We start from the raw sequence: 27,956 nt of genomic DNA, 5'->3' as shown, positions 1-27,956 counted from the left end.
CTGACTCTAGTTTGGAATTATGAATAATGAATGCTGCCACAAACATGTCTTCAGAAAGGCATTTTTATTTTGTTTGAGAAATTACTTGGATCAGAACTGCTTTCTTTCCTAGTTTTCAGCTGTAATTCAGACAGCCAAGTGAATGAAATATGATCACTAAATAATGCATCACTCATTATTTGTGAACAAGTACTGCAAACAAAACAGCAAACACTGGGAGAAGTTAAGCAAAGGTATAAACAAAGACTTTCGCTGTGGCATAAACTATACTGAGGGTGTACATTCACATATATAGACATTCTCCTGTGTGTTGCTGAAGGTAAATAACACAGTTTAGAAGTCAGTTCCACAATTATTCCTAGGTAGAAATGCAAAGATGGTGGGGAAACTACAGTTCCACATTTGCTTCAAGCCACAGGGACTCACCAATTGGTAATAATAGGAAAGGGGTAAGCTCTTGTGTTGCACTACAAAAAAAGACCACAGTTTAAAAACAACAACAACAAAAAAGGCCACAGCTTCGAAGAGCCAGGTGGAGGAAGTTAAGGAAATCCATGGACTATCTGGAGTATGTACTGACAAGATAGAATGATAGTTTCCTTAATTGGCAAGTCAAAAAACAAAAAGTTTCCTCTTAAGTACCTTGGTCCTTTTAGTTCTTTTGCCCCTCTCCTGCTCTTGGAGACCTCAGGGACGTTAGAGGGCTTCAGAGGGAGGATAGATACGTCTCTCCCAACGCTCTCAACTCAAGAGGCCCCTTGACTAGTCACCTATTTTTTTTTTCTTTTTTTCTTTTTTTCTTTTTTTTTTTTTTTCTGGTCACTCATCATCACAGCCTAATTCCTTTCTTATCTGTCTTAGTTTCAATTATTTTTGGTCCTTCTCTTTCTCAATTCTAATTGCCTGATGAAACCTACAGTAAGAGAAAATACACATATGCTAACTTGGCCATAATATAACTTCATGATCACCAACAGTAGCTGAGTTAGGACCTTACTTTGGTTTCTGTTGTCAAATTGCTCTCTCGCTTTCTTCAATGATTAATGAACTTAAAAAAAAAAAAGAAAATATTTTCTTTATTTATTTTATGTATATGAGTGTTCTGCCTGCATCCCAGAAGAGTGCATCAGAGGCTATAGATGTTTGTGAGCCATGATGTAGCTGCTGAGAATTGAACTCAGGATCTCTGGTAGAGCAGTCGATGCTCTTAACCACTGAGCCATCTCTCCAGCCCCGATTAATGCACTTTCTAAGTCTCTTAAGATCCCCAATAATTAACTCTCTTTGATTCTCAAGAGCTTACCCCTATCCTGAGCCCTAGATTGGTACTATAATTTGTTGTTCTGAACATTTCTTTCTTTCTTTTTTTTTTTTTTAAAGACATCTTTTTTGTTTGTTTTGTTTTTCAAGACAGGGTTTGTCCGTGTATCCTTGGCTGCACTTGCTTTGTAGACCACGCTGGCCTCAAACTCACAGCAATCCTCCTGCCTCTGCCTGTTCAAGTGCTGGGATTAAAGGTGTGTGCCGCCTCACCCGTCTGCTCAGTGCATTTCTAGTGGGCGTCTCAAGCCTAACACACTAAGTTATTGTCCACAACCTCCACTAAGCCCATACTTCTTTTGCTTTCTAACCCCAGTAAATTTTGGTTATCTGTTTAAAACCACCAGCTCTTCTTTCTTGTTGTTATTTAAAAATAATGCTGTTGCCTGAGTTATTTCTCACTGTAGTGAAATTCTTTTAGTTTAACACAATATCCCAGTAAGTTCCCATCAGGGACTACACACACTCACACTGAATTACAATATCCCAGCAAGTTCCCATCAGGGACTACACACACTCACACTGAACGACAATGTCACCATGTGTATTTTATTGCATGTCACACTCACTCCTTTTAAACCAAAGTTTTATCTGTTAGTGTATATCTCCTAGACATCAGAGATTCAAAACGGAGTGAATGTTTGGTCCATAAAGACAGATATGCAAGGGATCTGAGAGGAGTACTGGTTTGGTTTGGGGATAATGGAAGGAATAACAGGTGGAGAAAACTAGGAAATGTGAAAATCAATGTTTGGCTTATGATAGATGAACTTGTCTCAACAGATACTATATAGCATAGTTCAGGAAACTAAGGAGTGTTGAAGACAAGCCCAAAGTAACCAGCCTGATGCTTTATAAAAGCCAAAAAGAGACTATAAAGATTGTAGTTCAAGCAACCAAGTTACATGATAATGCCTCAAGGCAGAGAACAGCTTGAAGCTGTTCAAAGGATAGCGGAAAGCAAATCATAGGCAGTAGCATGTTGTTTCATTAAAGCCAAAGAAGTAAACGTGATATGGGCAGCGGGGGGGGGGGGGGGGGGGCATTTAGAAATTTGCTGCATCAGCTTTGAAGTAGGGCAGAGAGTTAAAGGGATAATATAAACAACAGCCGCCATTTTTAAAGCCATTTGCCAAACTGTGCTAAATCTTTAGGGCACATTGAGCTGCTCCTTCCGATTAAGTATTATTTTCATTTTAGACATAAGAAAAACAGTGCCTTCAGATGCCAAGTGATTTGCCTAAAATCTCTTAGCTAGTATGTGATTTTAAATTCTAACTCCAAGGTCTACCTTCTAAGCACTATGCTACTCTTATAATGGAAGCCAGTCCAAAACTAGGGCAGCCCCTTAAGAACTGTCTAAGGCGGGATGTAAATGTCTTCACCATTTCCTTCTGATGCCTTCCCATAGGGAAGGAAGGGCACTCCTACACCTATGCCAACACTGTGCCACACTACTAGACATGCCCTTTTAAGAAAGATTTATTTATTTATTTATTTATTTATTTATTTATTTATTTATTTATTTTAGGTATATGAGTGGTCTATTTGCATGTACACCTGCATACCAGAAGAGCGTGTTAGATCTCATTACAGATGGTTGTGAGCCACCATGTGGTTGCTGGGAATTGAACTCAGGACCTCTGGAAGAATGGACAGTGCTCTAAACCATCTCACCAGCCCTAGACACGCGTTTTTAAAGCTGAGGACCTCATTCTTTTACCAGGAACCATATAGCATCCTCAATGAAAGCTGCACTAGCTTTACTTTTAAGAAGCACTGGGATTTTTTTAGCTTAAAAATGTTGAGTCCTGATTTAAGTCTAAGGCAGCATTTAATGCAACACAAAAGAACGTCAGTTAATATGTACCAAATAGGTTCATTCTTTCATTGGATATTTGATATTCTGTTACCATACACCAGGGATAAAAATGATGTTTAAATACAGTGATATTATACAACTGAATCTACTTTATTGCTGGCTATCTCTCTCCTTGAGTGCTAAAAGCTACTTAAACAGAAAATAATTGCTGCATAGCCTCTTGTAATATTGTGCTCCCTAAGGAGAAGTAATAGCCATAACTTAAAATGTTTTTCTTTGGTTGAAAATATGATTTTCAGAGTATTCTGACAATCTCCTGTGTTCTGGTCCAAAATCCCTATACCATCTTTGCCACCCTCTACTTAGAACCTTAAGACATACTATACATATGGCTGTAATTATAATTTTTAATTACTTTAGGAATTAAAATCTAAATATTATGTTTAAATGCACAATAGAAAAATCTATAGTGGCAGAACTCTTTTTACACTTTTAATTTGAAACATGGTTTCATGTGGGCTGGCTGGCTTGGAATTATAACACAGGGTGACCTTGAACTCCTGATCTTCCTGCCTCTACCTCCTAAGTATAGGAATTACAGGATATTTTTCTTTCTTTGTAAACGACAAACTGGATTTTAGACGTAAAAAGCACATGAAAAAAAGTTTAAATATCTGAAAAATAGTACGAAATTTTAAATATATACCTGGACAAAGTGAGGATGTAAAAAATTTCCTAGAAAGTAGTATTGTTTTAGAAAGGTTTCTACTGCTCTCCTCGTGTTGGATCATAACAGATCTTAAGACATCTAGGAGAAACATGGATATCTTCATAGTTGAACTTTCAAGATAATGGAAAATTCAATAATTTGGACAGTCTGAAATTAAATGAAATCTACCAAAATGTACAGCCCAGATACAGAGTGGCTACTATAATTATAAAACTGGTAAGCTGTAATCATCAGTGTACTTTGAAGCACGTGAGCCATCTAATTCAACATCACAGCAGGGGGCGAGGGACCCCTCATTCTTTGGTGCACCACTCCCCCCCAAATCTAGAACTAAATATACAATAAATGTCCACAAAGGGGCATGAATACAAATAAAAATGAAAACAATAAGGATGCATTACACACCAATCCTGCTGTTAACAACAGTGCTTTCTTTGATATACTGAAAGTCAGGTGCTCACGACGTCTAACAGAATTAAAAAGCATGTGGATAAGATGAGGTCAGTTACTATAAAGAGGGAACCAAAACCAGAAACATTTTTAGCTACAATGGTGTAAAACAAACTTTTTCATAAAACAATCTATTTTAGAAATTTTTTTTTAGAATGTGTTGCTTTTCATTAAAACACTCTCAATTCTTGAGTTCCTTTTCTTAAATGGAGGACAAGTATTATTTTAAGACATGAATCAAAGAGGAAATAGTGCCAATCATGGCGGAATCCTAAGCATGTTCTGTGGCAGAAGAAGGGAATCTGCCACTTACTGTCAATGCCAGACATCGTCTGTCAGTCAAACTTTTAAAGTTTCATTAGCTACTTTTTGTTGTTTTCTTTGAGCCAGTGATAGACTTCGATGGTCCAATCATCACTAGGTAAACTGCTGACTTCAAACTAAGATATCTGTCTGCCTCTGCCTCTGTACTGCAATAAAAGGTGTGCACCACCACACCCAGCCGTCATTAACTAATTTTATGGAACTAAAAGTAAGTATAATGCTCAAGTTCTTACTTCCTAATCTAAACTAGCTAAGAGTCAGCAACATTTTAACAAGTTCAGACCAAGGGTAAGGTAAGACCTCTCAAATACTTAATACGTAGCATAATGATATAATTCCAGCACTCAAAGGGAGGCAAAGGTAGATGGATCTCTGTGAGCTTGAGGTCTGCCTGTTCTACAAAGTGAGTTCCAGGACAGCCAGGGCTGTAACACAGACAAGCCCTGTCTTGAAGAAGCCCTGTCTCGAAAAATCAACCAACTGGACTGGAGAGATGGCTCAGTGGTTGGGAGCACTGGCTGCTCTTTCAAATGTCCTGAGTTCAATTCCCAGCAACCACATGGTGGCTCACAACCATCTATGATGAGATAAGGGGTCCTCTTCTAGTGTGAGATGTATATGCAGGCAGAACACTGTATACATAATAAATAAATCTTTTTTTAAAAAAAGAAAAACCAAACAAACAAAATTAACATCACAGAATATCATATACAGAATAATCATAAAAGCATACGACAAATAGGCTCTGCAGAGTAAGTCTACATAGTCACAATAGTTAACATGTTATCAATTTTGTAGATTCAACACAGAAAAAAAACACGTATCACATTAAAAGCAATATAGTGAATCTATGTAGACATATTACAATAGTGTTACTCATGACCAAGCAAAGTAAAACAACACAAATATCTATCAATTCATGAATGAGTACATAAAATATTTTATATTCACAGTGGGATAATTTTCACTATAAAAAAAAAAATGAAGTGTGAAATCTGCTAGCATTTAGATAAACCTGGAAAGCATTGTGTTAAATGGCAGAAGCCAGTCACAAAATATTACATCCCATGCTTGTATTTACATAATAGCTCTAGACTAGGCACAGACAAAGTAGATCAGGGCTGGCCTAGGACTAGGCAGGGAATCAGGGACTCTGAATGCTCAGGAAGCAAAATTTCTTTTGCATGACTAACTGCTCTAAAATTGACCAAGTTGTTGAATACATTAAAAACCATTGAGCAGTTTACTTCACATGGGTCAACAGCATAGTACGTGTAACTCAGAACAACTCTGTAAAGATCCTAAAAACCCTAAACCGTACACTTCAAAGACATAAATTGTATGGTATGTGAATCATATCTCAATAAAGTGCAATTTTGTTCTTTTAATTTTGAAAAGGGAAGTAAAACTATGAAAGAACAAAGATCAGCAGAGCATTATTATTACAACCAGTTTGCCAAGTATATTAAGAACAGTAAAAATTATTAATTGGCCCTTTACAGGATGTTTACTATTACTAAACAGTTAATATGTACCTATCAGCTCCTAGTAATTATGTAAGATCTCAAATTCAGTACATATGCCACATAAAAATAAACATACACTAAATTTAAGAGATCTTTCATGTCAGATACTTTATTAGGAACAAGTATATACAGAACTAAGTGACAGATTTTTCATTAAAACTCACTTCAAGTGAGTATGTAATCTCTCAAAAGAGACAGCAAATTAATGTTCATAGCTAACACCCTTGTTCTTTCCACCAGCGTACCTAACTTCTCACTTCTGTGAGACAGTCTCACCCTGGGGGCCTGGAACTCCATATGTAGACCAGCTGGTCTGTCCCCAAGAGCTGCTGGCCTCTGCCCTGGCAGATCATGCAAATATTTTACTATATACTGCAAATGAATACATGTTTGTTTGTTTGTGTAGCCCTGGCTGTCCTGGAGCTCATCCTGTAGACCAAGCTGGGCTGGAACTGGGCTGGAAAGCCACCTGCCTCTGCCTCCCTAGTGCTAAAAGCCACCACCCCATGTTTTTTTGTTTTAGAAAACATGTTTTCTATTTGCTTTATTGTTTTAATTTTTGGTTGTATGAAAATTATTCAATGAAATATCATCATGTTCTGCTTTTTTCTAAAATTATCCATGTTAAATAATTGTGTTTTTAAAAGTGTATGCTTTAAATCATTGCTTCTTCCTAGCAGGACCTCTCTGTGATTCCTTTATACAATCAATTATAAAATACTAATACAATTTTTTATAAAACCAAGATTTTTTTTTTTACCAATCCAAACATCGAAACCCAGACTTTAAAAAAGCAACCCAAACCAGACTTTTTTTTTAAAGCACCTGACTTATTTTTACTAATTCTATTAACATTTCTGTCTACATTAAAAAATTTTAAGTAAGTGTTATCAACAAGGGAAATACAAATCCTCAATGATCACACATCACTTGAGAACAAAACCATGAGAATGTATCTTCTACAAAGAGTTCTCAAGACTGGGGAACTCATGAGAGGAAATTGCTAGACTGAATTTTTATATAAAGCAAAAAAGATAGCAAGAGCTACAGTATGGGACAAAAAGATAACCTATGAAGAGATTCCAAATCAATAAAGCTTTTATAAATATGTTACAGTAAAACAACTCTAAAATTGGTTATTCATAAAATGACTATTAAAAAAACTGCCCCAAAATAAACACATCAGGAAGACTAAATATGACCAAACCTTTACGAGAAAGCTTCCACATAGAAGCTGACATGGGAATAGGGGCCCCAGTACCATGGCCTCACTAACTTCCAGAAGTGCTTTGGAAACTATGAAAATGCCACGGAAGCAAATACATTTTAAAAGTAAAAACAGCTGATTACTAGAGCAATAAAAGCTCCATGAAGCCACTGCCAACTTCAAAAGAAAATTAAGTTAATGATATAAGGAAAAAAGGTGTCCCGAGCAGTCACACACACATTACCTATTCTTCCAAGAACATAGTGTAAGAAATTAAGATTCAACATTTTTCGCATAAAATCTAACTAGAAGTTTTTGAGTTTCAAAGAAATGAATACTGTCTTTAAAAGCATTTGGGCAAGGTCTAAAATCTGTGCATCAACTGTGGCACATAGCGTGAGACAATGGAAGATAGAGCACTCCACTGAGCATTGCTTTTCTTATAGATGGGCAGATCGATAGCTCAAGTAGAAAATTGGGACAACTTACATTGTTGTTGCGCGTTTCTACAGCAGGAAATTTTCTGACTATGAATTTCACAGCAGATTCCAGGTTTTTGTCAATAAGGTAGGATGGTTTTGCCTTGGGATCTCCACATGCCTAAAAAAACAACAGCAATGAAAAAAAGTGAAATGTATCTTCCTAAAACCAAGGAAGACTAGCAAATCTGAAATCAGAAGTTAGAAAGATTTATTGGTTTTGGTGAGCAGGTGATAAAATGAACAGGCAAAGTGCAGGGATTGTCACAGCTGAAATATGCGATGGGAGACAGTACAGAGATGTTCTTCTACTGAAAAAAACGCATGGAAAGTTTTAAAGCAGTTAGCGCAGAACAGCAGTGAAGAAAAAAGCTCAAACCTAAAAAAAGGAAAAGAAAATGAAAACCTTTTTGGTTTGAGGTAGAATTGTATTCATCTGAAGCTAATAAAGTATTACAAACTTAAATATTAAGTAGAGTCCTAGAAATGTTTCTAAGTGTTATAAAAATGAAGGCTTATGTTTGAATGTCTTTTCCAAAATGTTTTTCTTATTCACTTTCAACAATGTAATACAAAAGCCCTAGCTCAAAAGCACTGGAAGCTGCTAAAATTGAAGTTGTTCTATCCTCCAAGGGTGTGCTGCCTGCTCCTCTGAAAGTGAATTACAACACTGTGCTCCCTCGCACCAGCAGCACCTCAAGCAATGCACCTGTGTCTGTCCTCTCGCACACAAGCACAGGAGAATGGAAATGTCTCCACCTGACCACATCAGCAGTCCAACCTCCTCTGCAGTGAACTGGAAAGTATTCTACAAATGTTACTGGAAAGGCTTAACAGGAAGTACTAACAGTAAAGTTACATGACAACTGCTTCTGCAAGTGAGATGCTTCTTCTTAGAGAAATATTTAAAATCCTATCGTTCCTATTTAAATTTTATCTCACTTTTAAAGCACGTGCTTTTTACAGTGATGTCTGTCATGTGAGAGGAGGTAACAGTACTGCAACCTGACCTAGTTTACTATGGCTATGTTGTGGATTACAGAAAGAGAAGTTATGAAACATGAGACTGATCTGAAAGCGGGCAAGCGGGCAGAGGGAAGGTGAAAAGCTTTGCAAACCTTCCAAACTTGTCCTTGCTGGGGAAGCATTGTAATAAAAAGAGAGAAAATTACGTGTAAACAATGATTGTCAAACTATGACATACTTTTTAAGTAGAAAACTTACGCACCAGACTATGAATAACAATACAAGATGAAAACTGTATGGTGCTACAATTTATAAGGTACTTAAGTAGCGAGTTCTATCACACAATAGATTTATATAGTTTATACTATTCATATAGATTTAAATACTGCCGTGTAAGTGTATAACCATGTCAGTATCTTGGTGGTCTTTCTAAACCAACTTAAAATAATTCTAGGAAGGAGGAAAAATAAAGACTACATGCAGCTATAAAAACAGGAGCAAAACCATTAGTGAAATTTTACATACCTTAAAAAGAAACGGTAGCCAAGAATAAAAAATTGTTACAGGATGAATTTTGTACTTTAGCTCAAATTGAAACTATTTTTCAAATATCAACTAGCTTCTAAGCCAAACTATGAAATAAAGCCAATAAAAACATTCCTATTTTTATAAATGGAAATAGGAACACAGTACTAATTCTCAGTATAATTAGATCACACAATTCTTTAAATTGAGAACTTAACCTTTAATGAGACTGACAGGGCTACTATGCAAATGCATTTCTACATAATATTAACATAACTTGACTTTCCCTGAGACTTTGAAGTAGTTTCTTGTAGACTAGTCTTCCTTCTTCAAGATATCATATATAGCATAAACTAATTATCAAGACTCACACAACTAAGATACTGCCCTTAAAAATAGCTAGATCAGCATTTTCTTACATAAACCATGCCTAAGGCAGTACAGAATCCCAAAGTGATTCAATACACTGTCTTTTCATAATATATGTTTTATGTTCTACTTATGTAAAAATCCAGGTCCCTACTTTAACAGTATTAGCAACTATCAATAAAAACAGCCCCTATTTCCCAAGATCACAAAAGATGTTTATAAATAGCTCTTCCTTTATTGGAAAAAGAAAAGGAATTCCATTTCAATAGGAAAGTAAAATTAAACATAACTTCTTTTAGAATTGGATTACCTCTTTGCATGCTGCTCAGTGGGCCATAAGTAAACAGAACCTCTGAATTGGCAGACTCTGCTAAAAGCATCTTGGCTTTGATCTCTATCTCTCACTAGCTCTGGGACCTTAAATATACCGCATGTCCTCAACTCAGTTTCCTTTTCTGTAAGATGTGTTCAGGATAGTACTTACCTCACAGTGTCATTATGAGGGTTTGAAGAGCTTAGGTAATCCATGCAAAGCATTTAGCAAAGTGACTGGCACATAAGTGCTCAAAAATTTTGATAATTTTGATAATTACCTAGAAGTCTGCTATGGAGAATGATCATCAGTAACAGTGTATGTCACGGTATCTAGCACTAGCACATTTAGTGTAACTTCCTTAGCAACTGTGATTCCTTCTCTCCAGGAATTAATTTAATCAGGAATTAGACCTGATTCCTAGGTCTAACATACTACATCTGTTTTACTTATGGAAAGAATATAGATTTATGTTTTATTTGGGGGCTTGGGTGCTGAGGACTGAATTCAGGAACTCAAGTATGCTAAGAACGTATCCTAGCACTAAAGCCAAGACCAGGAGTCTTTTTTTTTTTTTTTTTAATTGTATTTCATGTGCATTGGTGTGAGGATGTCAGATGTCTTCGAACTGGAATTACAGACAGTTGTGAGCTGCCACATGGGTGTTGGGAATTGAACCCAGGTCCTTTGGAAGAGCAGACAGTGCTCTTAACCACTGAGCCATCTCTCCAGCCCAAGAACAGGAGTCTTAAAGCAGGATGCCCATGTTCAAGTCCTAGCTATGTCACATAATAGATGCAGAACCGTCAGTAGACGAGTTTATCCTTCATACCTTGATGTCTTCATCTACTAAACTGGAGAAAATACTTACAACCTAACCTGTCCTAAAAAGTTCAGGTGTTTTCTGCATACAGTGTATGTTTAAAAACAAACAAACTAATAGAAATATAAGGAATATACAGAAGATACACCTTATCTAAGTTCAACTTACTTGATATATTTACTTAATAAAAAGAAATATTTATATAAGGAATTATCAGGAAAAAAGAAAAGTACAATAAAAACTAAACTATGATCTGATTAAGTTACCCACTAGCAAGGAACTATGACTGTAACTCAGTTATGGTTTTTACACAATACTACCACAGTAGGAATATTCTAGGGGACCAGAAATCTGTCTATAAAGAATAATTTATAAAAGCAATTCACATGGGAAACAGAAAAGCTAGGAGATATCATTTATACTGTTTTAGAACAAAATTTGTCAATAAATTTGAAAGCATATCAAGCTATCAAAATTATAATTAAGCCTTTACTTTTGAATAGTCATCAAGGAAGTACAGATTTGTATAAAACTAAAAAGCATCACTATGCTTACCTGCTAAGCCCATCTGTACTAATACTTTCAGAAAGGCTCATTACAAAGACTAGATAAACACACTAACAAAAGGGGCTGACAAATCGCTCAGCATGTCAAGTGCTTGCTGCACATGTATGAAGACCTGAGTTCAGATCCTAGCAACCAAGCAAAAACCCTGAGTAGCAGTATTCCTGTAAGCCCAGCACTGGGGCAGAGTAGAGACAGGCAGATCCTTAAGGCTGGATGGCTAGCCAAATAGCCTGAGTGTCATGTTGGCGGGCTGGCGACGGAACCCAGCAGTAACGTGCGTGTGCAGCGTCCTAAGCATCTCTCCACCCCCAACCCTTTCCCAATGCACAGTATAGAAAGAAAGGAAGGAAGGAAGGAAGGAAAGAGAAGGAATGGGGGAAGAGGAATGGGGAGAGAGGATCTGTCTTATGGCCCAAGTGGACCAGCAGTCCAGCTTATTTAATTAAGGATATTGCCTTATAGGCAGACATAATATAGATGATAGATAGATAGACAGATGTATAAGGTGGGTGAAGTGCTTATCTAAGGGACTAGAACATTAAGTATTTAATAATTTCTAAATCACATCTTCTCATTTTTAAAGTGAAACTGTTCGATCTATGTAGATTTCCAATTTTATATTCATATTGTTAATTCAACATCTATAAATTTTCTTACAAAACCAAAATCTAATGTTATTACCAGAAACAGATTTTCAGAAAACAACATAGTATTTAAGTCACAAAATAAAAGCCTTTGACTAGAAACATTAGGACAAGCTCTGGTAGAACTTTTCCCACTAACCTGCCACTGAAACCTCTTTTCCAGACCTCTCCTCAAGTGTTCACACAGCTAAGACCACACACCACTGCTAATTTCACATGCTAACGATACATGGTTTTTCAAGAACTTACCAAGATTTTTTTTTCAAGATTTTTTTAAAAAGTCAAATAATACACTCTCAAAATTCCACATTCATAAAAGATTAAAAAAAAAAAAAACCTCAAGGAACAACAAAACAACCGTAATTCAGAGTAGAACCAACATTTACTGGCAGTTCTCGAACTGAAAGGCATCCATGCTTCAGAGGTTGGCTGAACAGAGAAGGAACTTCAGAGAAAGCGCCCCTGGTCAAGGGCTAGTCATATCAACAGGACCCAGACACAAGCCTGAGACTCACATTCTCAGCACCAGAAGGTACATCTTTACATGGATGCCAAAGCAATATGTAAAAATATACTCATTCTTATCATAACCAGCTGCTCAAAACCACTCCATTTGATAAGTGTTCTTTTTAATACAGCATAGTTTTTAATCATAGTCAGTCGTTACTAGTTCATTTTTTTCTCCTTCTATGTTTTGGCCAGCCAATCTACTTTAAATTTGTATTTTCCATGAGTTTGGGTAGGGGAAAAAAGGAAATACTCCACTAATAGTTTAGGCTAAGATGCTGAGAGAAAAGTGCATCAAAATTACTAGAAATGCTTTCAAATTCATGTAATTTTATTAATACTAGCTCCTAATTAAAGCTAGTAATTGCAGATCTAAAGATAAGAAATTATAATTTCTGTTCTCTGTGAGCAAATCATGAAAAAAAATCATGATCTAAAAGGTTCAATCATTATGCCCTTCAAAATCCTTTAATAAATTTTTTCTTGATTCTGGGTTGGAGAGATGCTCAGCAGGTCTTGCAAAGGACCCTGGTTCGATTCCTAGCACCCACAATGGTTCACAACCATCCATGAATGCCAACTCCAGTGGATTCAAAGCCCTCTGTTGACTTCCTCGAGCACCAGGCACACACATGGTACACATACATACTTACACATAAAACATTCATACACAAAAATAAATCTAAAACATTTTAATAAAATTTTAATGACTCAAAGTTTCTAGCAACTATTCAATTCACAAGATAACTGTATCACTACATTCTTTATATTTCTGAGTTCAGATATACAGAATATCTTACATTTATGGAAGTTTTGAAAAGTTTTATACACTGACATACACATGTTCACTATTAAATAGATCTTTAAAGAAGTACTGCAGAACACACTTCTGCAGTTACTCTGTGTGAACAGTAAGGAGATGTCTAACTATATTGCCACGTAGTTAAAAGGGCACTTAAGAAATGTCTACTAACCACATAAGTAAAACTAACAGAAGTAAGCTGGGTGCAGTGGCACATGCCTGTAATCCCAGCACTCAGGAATTCCAAGCCAGCCTGGCCAACAAAGTAAGTTTCAGGACAGTAAAGGCTACAGAGAGAAAGCCTACCTTGGAAAACAAAAAACAACAACAGCCAAAACAAAACAACAACAACCCCCCCCCCCCAAAAAGAAAGAAATCTTTCCTAAAGGTGGAACTGAGCTGGATTTAATGGGAGGGGTGTGAGCTCTGTTCCAAGACCAGAAACAGCAGCCAACATTAATTCTGCTTATTCATTTTTTTAAAGTCTACTTTAAAAAAATAAGTAAGTCTACTTTATTTTATTTGTGTGTATAAGAGACACAAACATAGGCAGAGAGGAGGGGTGGGGGAAGAGGGCTGAGACCTGGTTGCAGATACCTGCAAGGGCCAGAAGAGGACACGGGTCTCCTGAAGCTGGAATTACAGGTAGCTGAACCAGACATGGGTGCTAGCAACCAAACTCAGGGCTACCAGAAGAGCAGTAAGAGTCTCTAATCAGTGAGTCGTCTCTCCAAACTCATTTATTCCTTTTTACCAGGCACTGTACTAATTAATACTTCACATAAATAATCCCATTTAATTCTCAAAATATGAAGTTAATAGCAGTATTGCACAATGTGGGAGAGCTGGAATAGCTACTTAAGATTCTAAGAATGAAAATCAGTAATACTAACAACTGGAGACACAGCACAGCAGTAGAGGTTAGTGTAAATCAGCATGGCTATTAAGGCTTTAAAAAGGCAAAAGATGGCCAGGTGGTGGTGGTGGTGCTTGCCTTAAATCCCAGCACTCAGCACTAGGGAGGCAGAGGCAGGAGGGTCTCTCAGTTCACAGACAGCCCAGTCTACAAATCAAGTTCCAGGATGGCCAGGGCTACATAGAAAAACCCTATCTCAAAAAAAAAAAAGGGGGGGGGGTGATGTAGGTTAACACCTAACAGTCATTGAGGGCAGAAGACATTGTACAATTAAAGAGAGCCCTAAGCAACCTTCCCAAAGTTTAGTTATAGCCTAGCTGACAAAACTGAAGCCTAAAACTGAACAGTTGTGGAAGAGAGAAATCATGGGTACTAACAGCACTACTGTTTTCTTACATCAGTGGTTCTCAGCAGCAGAACTTCTTTTAGCTCATTAGATTCAAGCCAAGATCCAGGCATTGTAAAGTTTTCCCAAGAAAATTCTAACATGCGCTGAAAAAGGGTAATTCAATTGTTGGTAAGAACTACTAATCTCACTTAATAAATTATAAATTATTATTTACAAATAATTTGTTCAAGGCTAAAACAAATTAGTATTAAAACTTTACCTAAATGTGAATCTCAACTCACAAAATATGCCATGAGACTTGGAAAAATAAAATCTAAGTACAGGTAAGTATAGTTTGTATGGCTTAAAAAAAAAAAAAATTAAAGTTGGCTAGATGGCTCAGCTGGGAGAGACTCTGGCCACCATGTCTGACGACGAGAGTTCAGTCCCTAGCACCCACATGATGATGGATGAAAAAAACAACCTCCTCCAAGTTTCTCCTCTGACCACAACACAGGGGTGTACCGTGTGGACTGCACAAACTGTTGTACCAACCAAGGACAGTGCATGCAGTAAACCTAGACCCCTGTTCAGACCCAGCCAATGGACAACTCATTCTCCACAGATGTGGGGAGAGCAGGGACTACCTCTGACAGGAACTCTGGTACCCCAATTTGATCACTTTCCCTTGGTGGGGAAGCCCAGTGGCACACAGAGGAAGGGGAAGCAGGCTATCCCGACGAGACCTAATAGGCTGTGGTCATATGGTGGGGGAGGAGGTCCCCTTCTGTCAGAAGTCTAGAGGAGGGGAAAAGGGAAAGGGGGGGGAGACAGGAAGACTCAAGTGAGGGGATAACAATCAGGATGTAATCTGAACAAATTGTAATTAAAAATAACTAAGTAATAAAAGGAGAACTTAGAAAAAAGAAATAAAAACTATTAGCTAAGGTATTTTATAACATATTTTGTGTCTTTGTCTAGTCTATTGATCAAAAGTTGTGGAATTTAATCTTTAATGCCTGAGTGTGCAACTGTGGACATGCCTGGTATCTCCACAGGCCAGAAAAGAGTGAGATCCTCTAGAAATAAAGTTAAGACAGCTGTGAGTTGCCATGTGGGTGCTGGGAATAAAACCAAATCCTCTGGAAGAACAGCCAGTGCTCTTGACTGCTGAGTCAGTGAAGAAAATTATTTATTTTGTGTGCATAAGAAGAGACAGAAAGAGAAATGTGGAAAGGGACATGCTCACATGTGCCGGGAGGAGCACACATGCCAGGGAGCACATGTGAAGGTCAGAAGACAGCACTTTCCAGTCACTCAGGTCTATCTTTGCACCATGTGGATCTCTTTTCTTTTCTTTCTCTTTTAATCTGTGTAACAACCCTGGCTGCCCTGGAACTCGGTCTGTAGAGCAGGTGTCCTGAGACTCACTCTGTAGACCAGGCTGGCCTCTGCCTCCTGAGTGCGGGGATTACAGGTGTGCATGTGCCACCACACCTGGCTCCCACATGGATCCTGAGGGTCACACTCTGGTCATCACACCTGGCAGAAGTGCCTTTACTCACTGAGCCAGCTCACTGCTCCTGAAATTTCATAGTAGGTTCTTCAGAAACCTGACTTCGGGTAGATCCAAATCAACTTTTAAACATCTAAAAGAAATATGCAACTAAAACTAATATGCCAATAACCTTACAGAAATATACAAAGACAGGAATAATTTTCCTTTTGACTATGAACTACTTGTGATGAAATCTGTATGGAATTGTATGAAAAGATCATTTTCATTTTCTGATCAATGTATCAGTGATTATTAATGGAGATTTCTGTTTGGTTTTGTAATGTAGTAAGAATAAAATTTTAAATTTTAACTCAAATGCCTTTGGTAATATGTATTTTGTATTAACTCTGCATGTTAAGTTATTTTTCCTTTGTGATTTTAAGCGGGTTGAGTTTACCTGTGTGCACATATTATGTACAAGTAGAGGCCAGAGGTCACTCTGGTGTTATTCCCCAGGAGCTTGCTTTCATTCATTCATTCATTCATGCATTCGTTCATTTTTGAACTATGGTCTCTCACTGGGACCTGGGGATGGCTGCTCTGGATAATTAGGTTAGGCCAGCTGGCTAGCCAGCAAGCTCCAGGAATCCACCTGTCTCCATGTCCCTGGGGCTGGACTACAACCCTGGCATTTTAGGTCAGGTCTGGGGACTAAATTCAGGAGCTTATGTTTGTATAGCAAGCAAGCCCTTTACCAGCTGAGCTGTCTCTTTAGCTCCCTTTACAGCTACTGCTAAGATTTAGATCCTGATGTACTTTAACATGTATAAGCTGAAAGAACTAACCACATAAGTAAAACTAACAGAAATAAGCGGGGTGCAGTGGTACACACCTGTAATCCCAGCGCTGAGGCAGAGAATCTCTGTGAGTCCAAGGTCAGTCTGGTCTATAAAGTGAGTCCAGGACAATCAAGGTTACAGAGAAACCCTGACTTGGAAAAAATGGGGTGTGTGGGGGAACTAACAGAAATAAAATGGAGAGTATCCTTAAAACATAAAATTAGAATGAAGAGAAACCCAGCAAGTAAAAACTTTCATCTGTAATTTTCATTTTCAAAGACAAACCGCAAAGCTGAGAATTAACTTTGTGGTAGACCACTTCTAGCAAGTTCAGTCTCTGGGACTGGCTTCCCAGCACTCTCTGGGGTATGAAATCACAAAGTCAAATACTAATTTGTACCCTAAAAACTATGTAACCTGCAATACAAGAAATGCAATTGGGAATCATGATTAGCCTAAGTTTATTTCATTAATAGTACTCAAACTGTTTGTTTAATTAATAGTTTAATTAATAGTAATCACACGCCTAGGATTTTCACCCACTCTTTTCAATATTGCATTAGTTAGTGAATATAGTAAGTTCTTAAGAGTATAAGAGTTGATACTGTTATTAAGAATTTAACAATATTGTAGGCTTTGATAAACTGTATGCTTAATTAGACAATGATAAAACTATTCCATTAAACTATAGTACTGTAGTATTGTAATAACGTCAAATTTCCTAAGATCTTAAATTATTAATGTGTAAATAGATCTGTATATGATAATTTCAAATAATCTCTTTTTGTTTTGGTTTGGTTTTGGTTTTGGTTTCTGGTTTTTTTGAGATAGGGTTTCTCTGTGTAACCCTGGCTATCCTAGACTCACTTTGTAGACCAGGCTGGCTTTAAACTCACAGTGATCCTCTTGCCTCTGCCTCCTGAGTGCTCAAAAAAATCTTTTAAAAGAAGGCTTCCTTATAAGCTAATCTTTTAGGTTGTCTCGATGAAGGGAGGAATTCCTCCCTATTTGTTTACTCTCCATCTATTGAATGTCTTCTCTAGCATGAGAGAAACGGGTATATTAAGTCCACTGTTGAGACACTCATATCTTGATGGAAGAGAGATGTGTAGCTAGTTAACCAAAATGCAGTGTGTAAGGAGGTTTGTGGGAAACTTGAGACAGTAGGAGATGTTAGACTGGGAAAGACGGGAAGATGCTAAGAACGTGTATGCCAGGTTTTGAAAGATGAATTGGAGTTCACAATCATCTTAATTCCAGTCCCATGGGCTCTAACACCCTCTTCTGGCCTCTGTATGCAGCAGGCACACACATACTGCAGAAACACATGCAGTCAAAACACTCATACTTATCAAACTTAAAAGTCTAAAAAACATAGAAACAAATAAAAAGATTATGTGATTGATACTGCCATAAGAATGCTGACAACATGAACCTTATAAACACATGGTAAACAGATCCTACTTCTTTGGCAAGATATTGAAACAAATGTTTCAATCCTTAGCCACCTGGGAAGATGTAGAAAGGCAATTTCATAGGCTAAAAGATTCAAAATCTACCTAAAGGGAAGCGAGATGGTTCAGAGCGCAAAAGCACTCACAGCTAAGCCTGATGATGACCTAGTCTGAACCCTGGAACCTTCAAAGTGGAACAAGAGAACAGAGATGCGCAAGTTTTCCACTAACCTGTGTCTGTCTGTCTGTCTGTCTCTCTCTCTCTCTCTCTCCCCCTTCCTATCTCTCTCTGTCTGATTCTGCCTCTCTCTCTCTCTCTCTCTCTCTCTCTCTCTCTCTCTCTCTCTCTCTCTCTCTCTCTCTCTCCCCCCTGACCAAAGCCTTGTGTCCAGATAAACTACCCTTCTCAGAAGGAACTCATAAGCCAAGTAGGCAAATTAGTTCAAGAAACTACAAATACACAGCATTTCAATAACTCAAAATGCTTGGCAATGAGACATAATGATCAGATCCACTTATTTTCCATTTTAGTAGTCAACACAAAAGCCCCGAAGTTTCTCAAAACAGGAAGTGAAAATGGCAGCAAACTGGAATTGTTAAGTTTAAATACTTAGAATTCCACTTACTAGTAGTACCCATGGAAATGAACTATTAAAGTCAGTTTCTATTTTTACTATAAAATGTTTAGTGTCTTGGCTGCATTAACGAAAGTAGTTTGCTCAAGTGCCCAAATCACTTTTGATGTTCCTTTCACTTCCTCTTTTGAGAAACCATCACAGCCACTTCCTTTAACCACAATACCACAGGTCTGGTGACTTTTAGTAACATTTGACTTGCTGGGTTCCGTTTTTTGTTTTTTAACAAAGTCCATCTAAAACTTGATTTCCAAATTGTTTAGGCAGTGAAATCCAAAAATCCCCATCAATGCAACGTAGGCAAGCTTGAATTTTCCCTAGCCTCATACACTTACACTGAAGGCGTGAAAGCAGAGGGCTTCGTCCTGGCACAAGCACAGTGAGTGCACACACCCTCGCTCCAGGCTGTGGTGGGTTTAGACAGAATCATTAAAAGCAAGGGAACAGCCAGAACAGCACAGCCAGCCTTTCCCAATGTGTAGTGTTACTAGCTTAAAACAGTGTGCTTCAGAATTGCAGTGTCTAAATCAAACTGCAGGAATAAAACAAGTTTATACTGAAATGCTTTGATTCTAAATGTTAAAAGAATCGTCAACAATACACACAACCCATACGCTACTGCTATTGTCAAAAGGATATTTCACGTCCTATTTTTTTTTTAATAAATGAGATCATGAAAGATATGATACATATACACAAAATCCACAAGAATGTACAGGATGTGCCAAAAGCAAACTTTTTTTTCCTCGTTACCAAATTCAGTGAGGCTTACCAAAACGATCTTAAAATAAATGGATTTGGAGCTGTTTTCCTCTAAGGTAAATTAATGGAAATTCCTTTCTTTTCCATCTTTAGACCTACTTTTCTTAACTTCAGTACAGCCTTCCAGTCCCTAATCTGAAGACACGCAGATTTTCAATAGGCTCACTGGCTAGTTGCTCAAATCATCCTACTGTGTGCTGTGCTGCGAAGGGAACAGCCATAAGAAAGCACTGGTTTTTTATTTTATACAGCCATTGTATTTTAAGGAATGTTGCTTTGGTGCTAATCAGATAGGGCTGGGGAAAACTAAAACGAGGAGGAGAGGAAAGGTGGTTATTCCTGTTCTAGTGACTCACAGCCTACAAGGATTTCAGACGAAAACCGGTTCCACCCTCACTTCCCCCTCCCGTCCATCTTCAACATGAAATTATCCTAAACGTCAACACGCCGCCGGGGTGGAGGGTGGGAGGGGGTGGTAGTGGGGGGGGGGGTGTCTTTATTCGACGAACGACATACCAAGTGTCCAAGTAGGGGAGCGGAGGGTCGGTCTCCACATTCCCACACTCACACGCCAAGAAACTCGGGCCCGCCGGCCGCAGCCCCGGCAAGGCCGCGCGCCCTCCCTTCCCCGCAAACCAGCGCGGCCGCGGCGGCCATGCGCGGCCCCTGCCGCTTCCCGCCGCCGGGGAGCCGGGAAATGGCTTCCTTGCTCGCCCGGTCCCCGAGGCTCACTCTAGGCCGCGGCTCTCCCTCCCCCACCCCCTCCACCCGGGAGGCCCCGCGCGAGCAGCAGGCCGAGCTCGCGCCCCTCCGCGGCCTTCCTCGCCCGCCTCCGCCCCGTCCCCTCCCGCCGCCGCCCGGCCTCGCCGGCCCGTGCGCACCTTCTTGATGTTGTAGAGGCGCGTGAGCATGCCGACGCCCCGGTCGTTGAGGATGGTGAGCTTCTCCGCCAGCTTCTGCTGACTGGGCTGCAGCACGGAGCGCGACATGGTGGTGCGGCCGCCGCCGCCGCCGCCGCCGCCGCCGGGCGCGCAACTCCCCGGCTCGCCGCCTCCCTCAGGCCCGCCCGCCCCGCGACCTCCGCCTCAGCGCGGCGCGCCCATGCCGTGCGCCCACCCGCGCGCCGTGACACAGCAGCCGCGGCGCTCGCTTCCGCCCGCCGCCCTTCCGCCTCCACCCGCGGCGCTCTCCGCCCCAGCACACACACACACACCCCACCACCACCACCACCACCCGGGACGCCTTTCCCGGCTCCTCCGCTAGGTGCGGCGGCGGCGGCGGCGGCTGAGAACGAGGCGGCTTCCCCGCAGCCCGCGACTGGCGCTCGGTCACCTGATCGGCCGCGCCGGCGCCCCCGCGAGGCCGCCGGGAGAACTGCGGCCGGAGCCCTGTGCGTCCCCGCCCGGCCTCGGCTCCGGGACCCCCCCCCCCAACCCTCCCCCCAGGCCGCCGAGTTCCTCGACTTCCCCAGAAGTTCCACCCACCCACCCCCAGGAGCCGCGGCGGCGTGAGGGCCGGGCGGGGAGGGGGGTGTGATTCGGGAGACTCTGGCCCCGAGAGGGGGCTGGCGGGAACGGAGCGTGTTTTCCCCCTCCTCCCACGCCTTGACAGACGCCCCCGGGAGGACGTGGCCGCTATGTGCCCCGCGCGCGACGACGACGACGACGGGCCTCGCCCAGCCACCTCCCGCCTCCAGCCGGCCTCGGAGGAAGGAGGTCGGAAATGAGGGCAGCTCGAGTTCCAGAGATTACCAGAATAGGGAATTATCAAGGACCAGCACCCATCCGGACACACGAATAGGCCCTGGCGTGTGGGTAGACAAAAAACAAACAAACAAACAAACAAAGTAAAAAGCAAAAATCCCAAATGTTTGTTCAGTGTAGGAGGGTTCGCTCCCAGCCTCCACCTTAATACCAGTCCTTTCTGGAAACAATTTTACTCCTCGCACCCCACCACCTACCAAGGCCTGTTTGTCATCAATCCACTCCTCATCACACAGGATTTCAAACATGAACAAATCGCAACTCCACGTGAATGACTAGAGTGAAAACTTCCTCCTCGGAGGACTCTGGTCACTTGGATAGTTGGGACTTTCCCTAACTTGAGCTAATTTAATACCATATACATGGTCAGTTACAAAGTGTCCCATCCCACCACCTTCAAAAATAAGGCATTGCGAAGTTGGTAAGATACGGGTTTCATCAAAGCAACTTTCTAATACAATGTAACAAATAGCTCCTAAGACATTTTTTAAAAGTTACTGTATCTACTAGAATTACAGTACTCTACAAGGGAGAGTCCACAGAATAGATTTTCTTTAGGGGCTGTTTTGAGCCCCAGTCCAGCCAGGCTGTGGTGGCCTGCGCTTTCAATCCCGCCATTCAGCAGGCAGATCTCTGAGTTAGAGGTAAGACTGGTCTAGAGTCTTCCATGCCTTACATGACTTCCAGGACACTCAGGGCTACACAGAGAAACCCTGTCTCAAAAACGAAGTCCTAGTCCCACTGGGGGGGGGGGGGAAGAGTCAAAAGTTTATCTGTCAGTGTGCAGTGTATGTATAGAGCTGCTCACCTTGAATTCGTATAGTCAGTCTCGCTCCCTCCCTCCCTCCTCTCCTCCCCCCTTCCCTCTCTCTGTCTTCTGCTCATTTCTCTCTCCTCTCAGAGAGACCATCCACTGAGCTATTTACTCTGTTATTAACTAATTGAGATATTTAATTTACTTGGCTACTTGCCGGGCTGGTAGCTAACATTTAAATTAGAGGTTGGAGCATGAAGCCTGAGACAGTTAAAAGAAGACCGGGAAGTAAAACAGCTGTGAAGATTTGGGGACAGGCAGACAAAAAAAAAAAAAAAAAAAAAAAAAGAAAGAAAGAAAGAAAGAAAAGAAAAGAAAAAGAAAGAAAGAAAGAAAGAAAGGTACTGGAAGTAGAAAACAGTAAATGTGTCTTCAGGGAAACCAGGAATCAATGCTGTCTAGATGGACAGCAGTATTTTTTTTTAAGATGCATTTACTTTTATGTGTATGAGTGTTTTAGCCTGCGTGTATGTTAGTGCACTCACTGTGAGCAAGCCTGGTGCACACAGAAAGCTAAATAGGGCGTCAGTTCTCCTGCCACCAGAGTTACAAGCAGCTATGTCAGGTCTGAAGAAGGCAAACAAAATGGCAGTGCCACTGAAAATGTCCTAAACGCCAATCTGTGCTCAGCCTAGGCAGAACTCTGACTATCCGACAGAGGGGGGGAAAAAAAAAAGACATTTGGACAGAATTATTTTTCTTCGAGAAAAGCTATTATGCTCCCAGAAGAACGTTTTCTTTGTGGCTGGGTGTAGAAGAGGTTGTTTTGTTTAGGTTTACACTGACATCTCACTGTATAACTCAGGCTGGCCTTGAACTCTTAGTGTTTGTTCTTGTTTAGTTTTCTAATGCTGTGATAAAATACTGTAACCAAGGCAATTTATAAAAGAGCTTGTTTAATTAGGGGCTCACATCCAGAGCATGTGAGCCCATGACCATTTGGGGGGACATGGCAGGAAGCTGGCAGGCATGGTGCGGCAGAGCTTACAATTTGGTCCCCAAATATGAGACAGAAAGAGCTAACCAGAAATGTTTTGGGCATTTGAAACCTCAAAGCCCATACATTACCAGTGACACACGTCCCCCAACAAAGCCACACCTCCTAATCCTAATTCTTTCAAAAAGTGCTGCTCCCTGGTTTCTAAACAAATATATGAGTCTTTAGGGGTCATTGTTTTGTTTTGTTTTGTTTTGTTTTAGGGGTCATTCTTATTCAGATCACCACAGTTACTCTTGCTATCAGGAAACACCTTGACCAAAAGAACTCAAAGAGGGAGAGAGCCTAGAGTCAGTAGCTGATGCAGAGCCCTGCACCTACCTATCTCTCTCTCTCTCTCTCTCTCTCTCTCTCTCTCTCTCTCTCTCTCTCTCTCTCTCCCTCTCTACCTTTCCTCAAAAGGGAAGGAAGCCCTGGTTGTCCTGGAACTCACTCTGTAGGTGACACTGGATCTACCTGTCTCTGCTTTCTAAGTGCTGGAATTAAAGGAATGTTCCACCATTTTCTGGCTTCAGCCTGCTTTCTTAAATAAGCCAGAACCACATCTCAGGGTGTGGCCCCACCCACACTGGGCTGGGCCATCCCATGTCAATCACTAATTAAGAACCCGCCCTTACAGACCTGCCTACCGCCTGGTCTTACAGAAGCATTTTCTCAACTGGGCCTCCCTCCTTTTCAATGACTCTAGCTTGTGTCAGTTGACGTAAAACTAGGCAGCACACCACTCTTACTCGATTTCATACAACTAACTTTTAGACAAACTAACCTAAAAATGTAATAGGGCAAATCCATTTAAGTAAAAGACATTAAATTAAATTTAATTTAAAAAAAAAAAAAAAACTGTTTACATGGCTGCCGAGATGGTTTAGTGGATAAAGAAGCTTACTGCCAAGTTTGATGACCACAGTTTGATCCCTGAGATCTTCACAGTAGGAAGAGAGAAAACATTTCCACAAGTTGACACACACACACACACACACACAATTTTTTAAAAAGACGTTATTTTCATTTAGTCAAGAGATATTCCATACGACGTAGGCTATAGCCATTGTCCCGGATTGCCTCACAGAACGGAAAGTAAGACTTTCTAGTTGAAGACACCACACCCACGCTCTTCAGACATAGGACTTCAAAGAACTGAGCTGGATCTGTTCGGAAAGCCTCGTACCTGAGGGCTGCCCTTCATCATAGGGGACGGTGCTGTACAAGCTGTGAAGAGAGAAACAAGGAGTCATCTTACCCAGCTGAAAAGCCTACCAACCACGACAATGACCACTATGACAAGATATTCCCAATGGAGCAACAGTGTCACTTATGTATCATGGGTAACCAACAACTATCTATTTGGACTTAAGGTCCGCTCAGTGGAACAAAAGTCATGCCTGGTACTAGAAACCTAACTTTCTAACTGTGACTGGAGAGGTTGTAGACCCTAGAGAAGAGCCTACTACTGAAGTTTGTCCAAACCAATAAACTTCCTAACTGCATTCCAGATGCTACTACTGACACCCAGAGATGAGTAGCTCTCACTTCTCGTCAAAGAAGCTTCTTTTTACAGCTGATAGGAACTACTACAGGGGAATCAGCAACCTGTCAAAAATACGGAGCAATCGGTGGCTGTGGGGTGCCCAACCCCTACTGACACAACTGCAACCCAAGCTCTGCAACGAGAGCTCAGGAGATAGTGTGGAAGACAGGGGAGAAAGATTGCAAGAGCCGAAAGACCAAAACATCTGCTGCAAGGCAGTATCTTCTCTACACGACTGGCAAGCTGCGCCCATGCTCAAAAAGACGGTCCCTAAACAAGACCTGCACAATGACCACCCCAATTGGCATGCTATTGTGGGTTGTGGAAATCGCACAAAGCCCTACCCTAAATGAAGAGCTACAGTCAATTAATTACTGGCTGCCGGAAGAGGAAGACTCTGTCTGCTCCAAGGGTGAGCTCCCTGGTGGGGTATCCACTTCGAAGTGTTCAGCCCTGAACACACATACAAGTAACGGCTCAATAGACTGTATTCTATGTGTCTGTGACGTGTGATGATGACTGAAGATGTCATGAATTTAAGGACTTTGGAGGGGATGAGTTTATTGTGGCAAAACTTGATTTTAATGATGATAGTTTCTTCAATTAACATTATAATCTCTGCATTAAGAAAGAATAAAATAAGGAATAAAATGAAATTAATGTTTATTAGTTATTCTTACACTATGTGTCAGGCTTTAATAAGTATATTCTTTATCTCAAGAAGCAACATTGTAGATTTTGTTTAATCTTATTTTCACTCTCTCTCTCACCTTACTTCCTTTATTCCATCTCTTCTGTTTGCTTTCCTTTACAATGCTGGAGAATAGAGCCCAGGTCCTGGTGAGTGCTAAGCAAGCACTGAACTATGAGTGAATAAGGAAGATGACATGTACATAATTATTTTTTGACTGCTGCAGGGCCACCTCATAGACAGTAGCAGATCTGGTACTGGATTCCTTATTCATCTGAATCCAAAGTCATACATGCTGTTTACTGTAATAATACTAAAGATCATTGGGATAAGATTTTTTTCTTTTGTTTCACCTAGTCAGCAGGATCCCACGTGTTCCTCTATTGTCCCCTTAGCCCTACGTGTTCCTCTCTTGTCCCCTTAGCCCTATTCAACCTCCGTGAATATTTCCTTCTGTTACTATTCTTCAATTCACAGCTAATATCTTGACAGATTTTCCCTGACAGATACAATGGGTACATAGTCATTTCTTTTAGTGTTGCTTTCTCCAGAAACTACAAAAAACTGCTTATGTAATGCTCTTTGCTAATTGTGAAGGTTTTAATATTATATATTTTATTTTTTTCATGTGGAAATCGCATCCTGTAGCTCCACAGCCTGTGGGGCTTTTTGGTGTTGTGGGAGATTTTCAGTTTTTTGTTTTGTTTTGTTTTGATACAATATATCTTGATCCTATTTTCCAATCAGGCAACTCTTCCTAAAGAGAATTTCATGTGATATTTCTTTCCCTCAGTCCCTTTGTTCTCTGTCTCTGTCTCTCTCTCTCTCTCTCTCTCTCCCTCCCTCCCTCCCTCCCTCCCTCCTTCCTTTCAGCACACAAAACAAAAATCTGTGTTCTCCATGGCATATTACTGAGTATATCACCCACACTTGAAAGCAACGCCATGCCCAGGAACAGTTGACTAACAAAAGAATTCCCATGCTTTGTTCTGGCCTTTTCTTTTCTTTCTTTCTTCCTTCCTTCCTTCCTTTTTTTTTTTAACTGGTGTTTTTGTTTGTTTTGATTTTTATTGTATGTAAAGACTTTTGCTTTGTATTTTTGTTAATGTTATTTTTATAAAACTGTTTCTTAGTTTCTCTCTTAACCCAGCTATCCCACAAATAACTGAAACTCTTTTATATTTGTTTAACGATCAGCTTCACAAAGCAATAACTGAACAGTTATTACTCTGTTCTTAACTCTCTAAGCTAATTTGGTTTCTTCCCAGCTTACATCCCAGAGATACTTGGACTTTGTAGCTTTCCTTGCTGAGCTCTCTCTCCTGGTGTCTCCTGGACCCCTACTTCCTTTTTTAATTCCTCCTCCTCCTGCTAGAAGGATCCAGCCCTATTCTCTCCCCTGCTCAGCAAATGGCTGTAAGCTGCTTTATTGGCATACCAGGGGCCATTGAGGAGCAGTGTTTACACAACATTGAGGCAGGAGGTTCTCAGAACAAGGATTGTAACTGGATATGAGGGGATAGAAATCAGCATGTGAATTACACAGTAACCTTATGCCTACACATTTTGAAATCAGTTAGCTGACACAGGACTCTGTTGTTTCCCTACATAATGAAAGAAAAGAGAAAAAATTCTGGCATTTCTGTGAGTGCTTAGGTTAAAAACCTTTTAATTAAGATATCTTCAGTCAAAGGTGATAATCCTCTGTTCTTAAAGAAAAAAAAAAAACAACAGTTTTCTTTCTATCACACCTCAAACAAGATGCTGCTGGCTCAAAATAGATGGACAATTTTCTCTTTAAAAGCACCTAAGATATTGAGCTGAGCGTGGTGGTGCACGCCTTTAATCCCAGCACTCGGGAGGCAGAGGCAGGCAGATCACTGTGAGTTCGAGGCCAGCTTAGTCTACAAAGTGAGTCCAGGACAGCCAAGGCTACACAGAGAAACCTTGTCTTGAAAAACCAAGATAATAATAATAATAGCCCCAAGCTTAATCTTCACATCCAGATAAAGTCAGCTTACAGCTCACTGGGTCTTCAGAGATACACCTCATACATACTTAAACTTCTGTACTGCACAACTAAGGGTCCAGCTTAGACTCCTTTTTAAAATCATCCAAAAAACTTAAGCTTTTTTCTTTGGGGAAAAGTCTGATACAATAAGAATTTAAGTTTGTGATTTTTACAAAAAAAAAAATCCTTTTTATTTTCATAATGCAAAGGACTCACGAGATTTTTATTTTGAATATGCAAATAGCATGCAATAGAGTCCATATCAGTGTACACAAATATTCATCTTTTTGGTTAGATTTATTTATTTACGTATTTTTGGTTTTTCAAGAGAGGGTTTCTCTGTATA

At 40.2% G+C, this 27,956-nt stretch overlaps 1 protein-coding gene across 4 annotated transcripts in view; it reads right to left on the bottom strand.

The window, feature by feature from the left end:
• Nckap1 (NCK associated protein 1) overlaps nt 1-20,826 on the bottom strand; it is an 81,735-nt gene extending 60,909 nt beyond the window's left edge. For 2 of the 4 annotated variants that reach the window (XM_051166698.1, XM_051166699.1), the window contains exons 1-3: nt 20,688-20,826; nt 8,977-8,994; nt 7,869-7,979 (exon numbers count right to left, since the gene is read on the bottom strand). In XM_051166698.1, coding sequence (XP_051022655.1) covers nt 7,869-7,979; nt 8,977-8,994; nt 20,688-20,795 — 237 coding nt within the window. In that variant the 5' untranslated portion in view covers nt 20,796-20,826. The remainder of the gene's footprint in view (nt 1-7,868; nt 7,980-8,976; nt 8,995-20,687) is intronic. The other 2 variants (XM_051166700.1, XM_051166701.1) reach the window with 1 other exon arrangement.
• Nucleotides 20,827-27,956: the final 7,130 nt, after the last annotated feature.

Source organism: Acomys russatus, chromosome 24 (assembly GCF_903995435.1).
Source record: "Acomys russatus chromosome 24, mAcoRus1.1, whole genome shotgun sequence".
In the NCBI taxonomy this organism is placed as follows: domain Eukaryota; kingdom Metazoa; phylum Chordata; class Mammalia; order Rodentia; family Muridae; genus Acomys; species Acomys russatus.
Note: the sequence above shows the minus strand (reverse complement) of the source record. Positions and strands in the feature narration are given on the sequence as shown.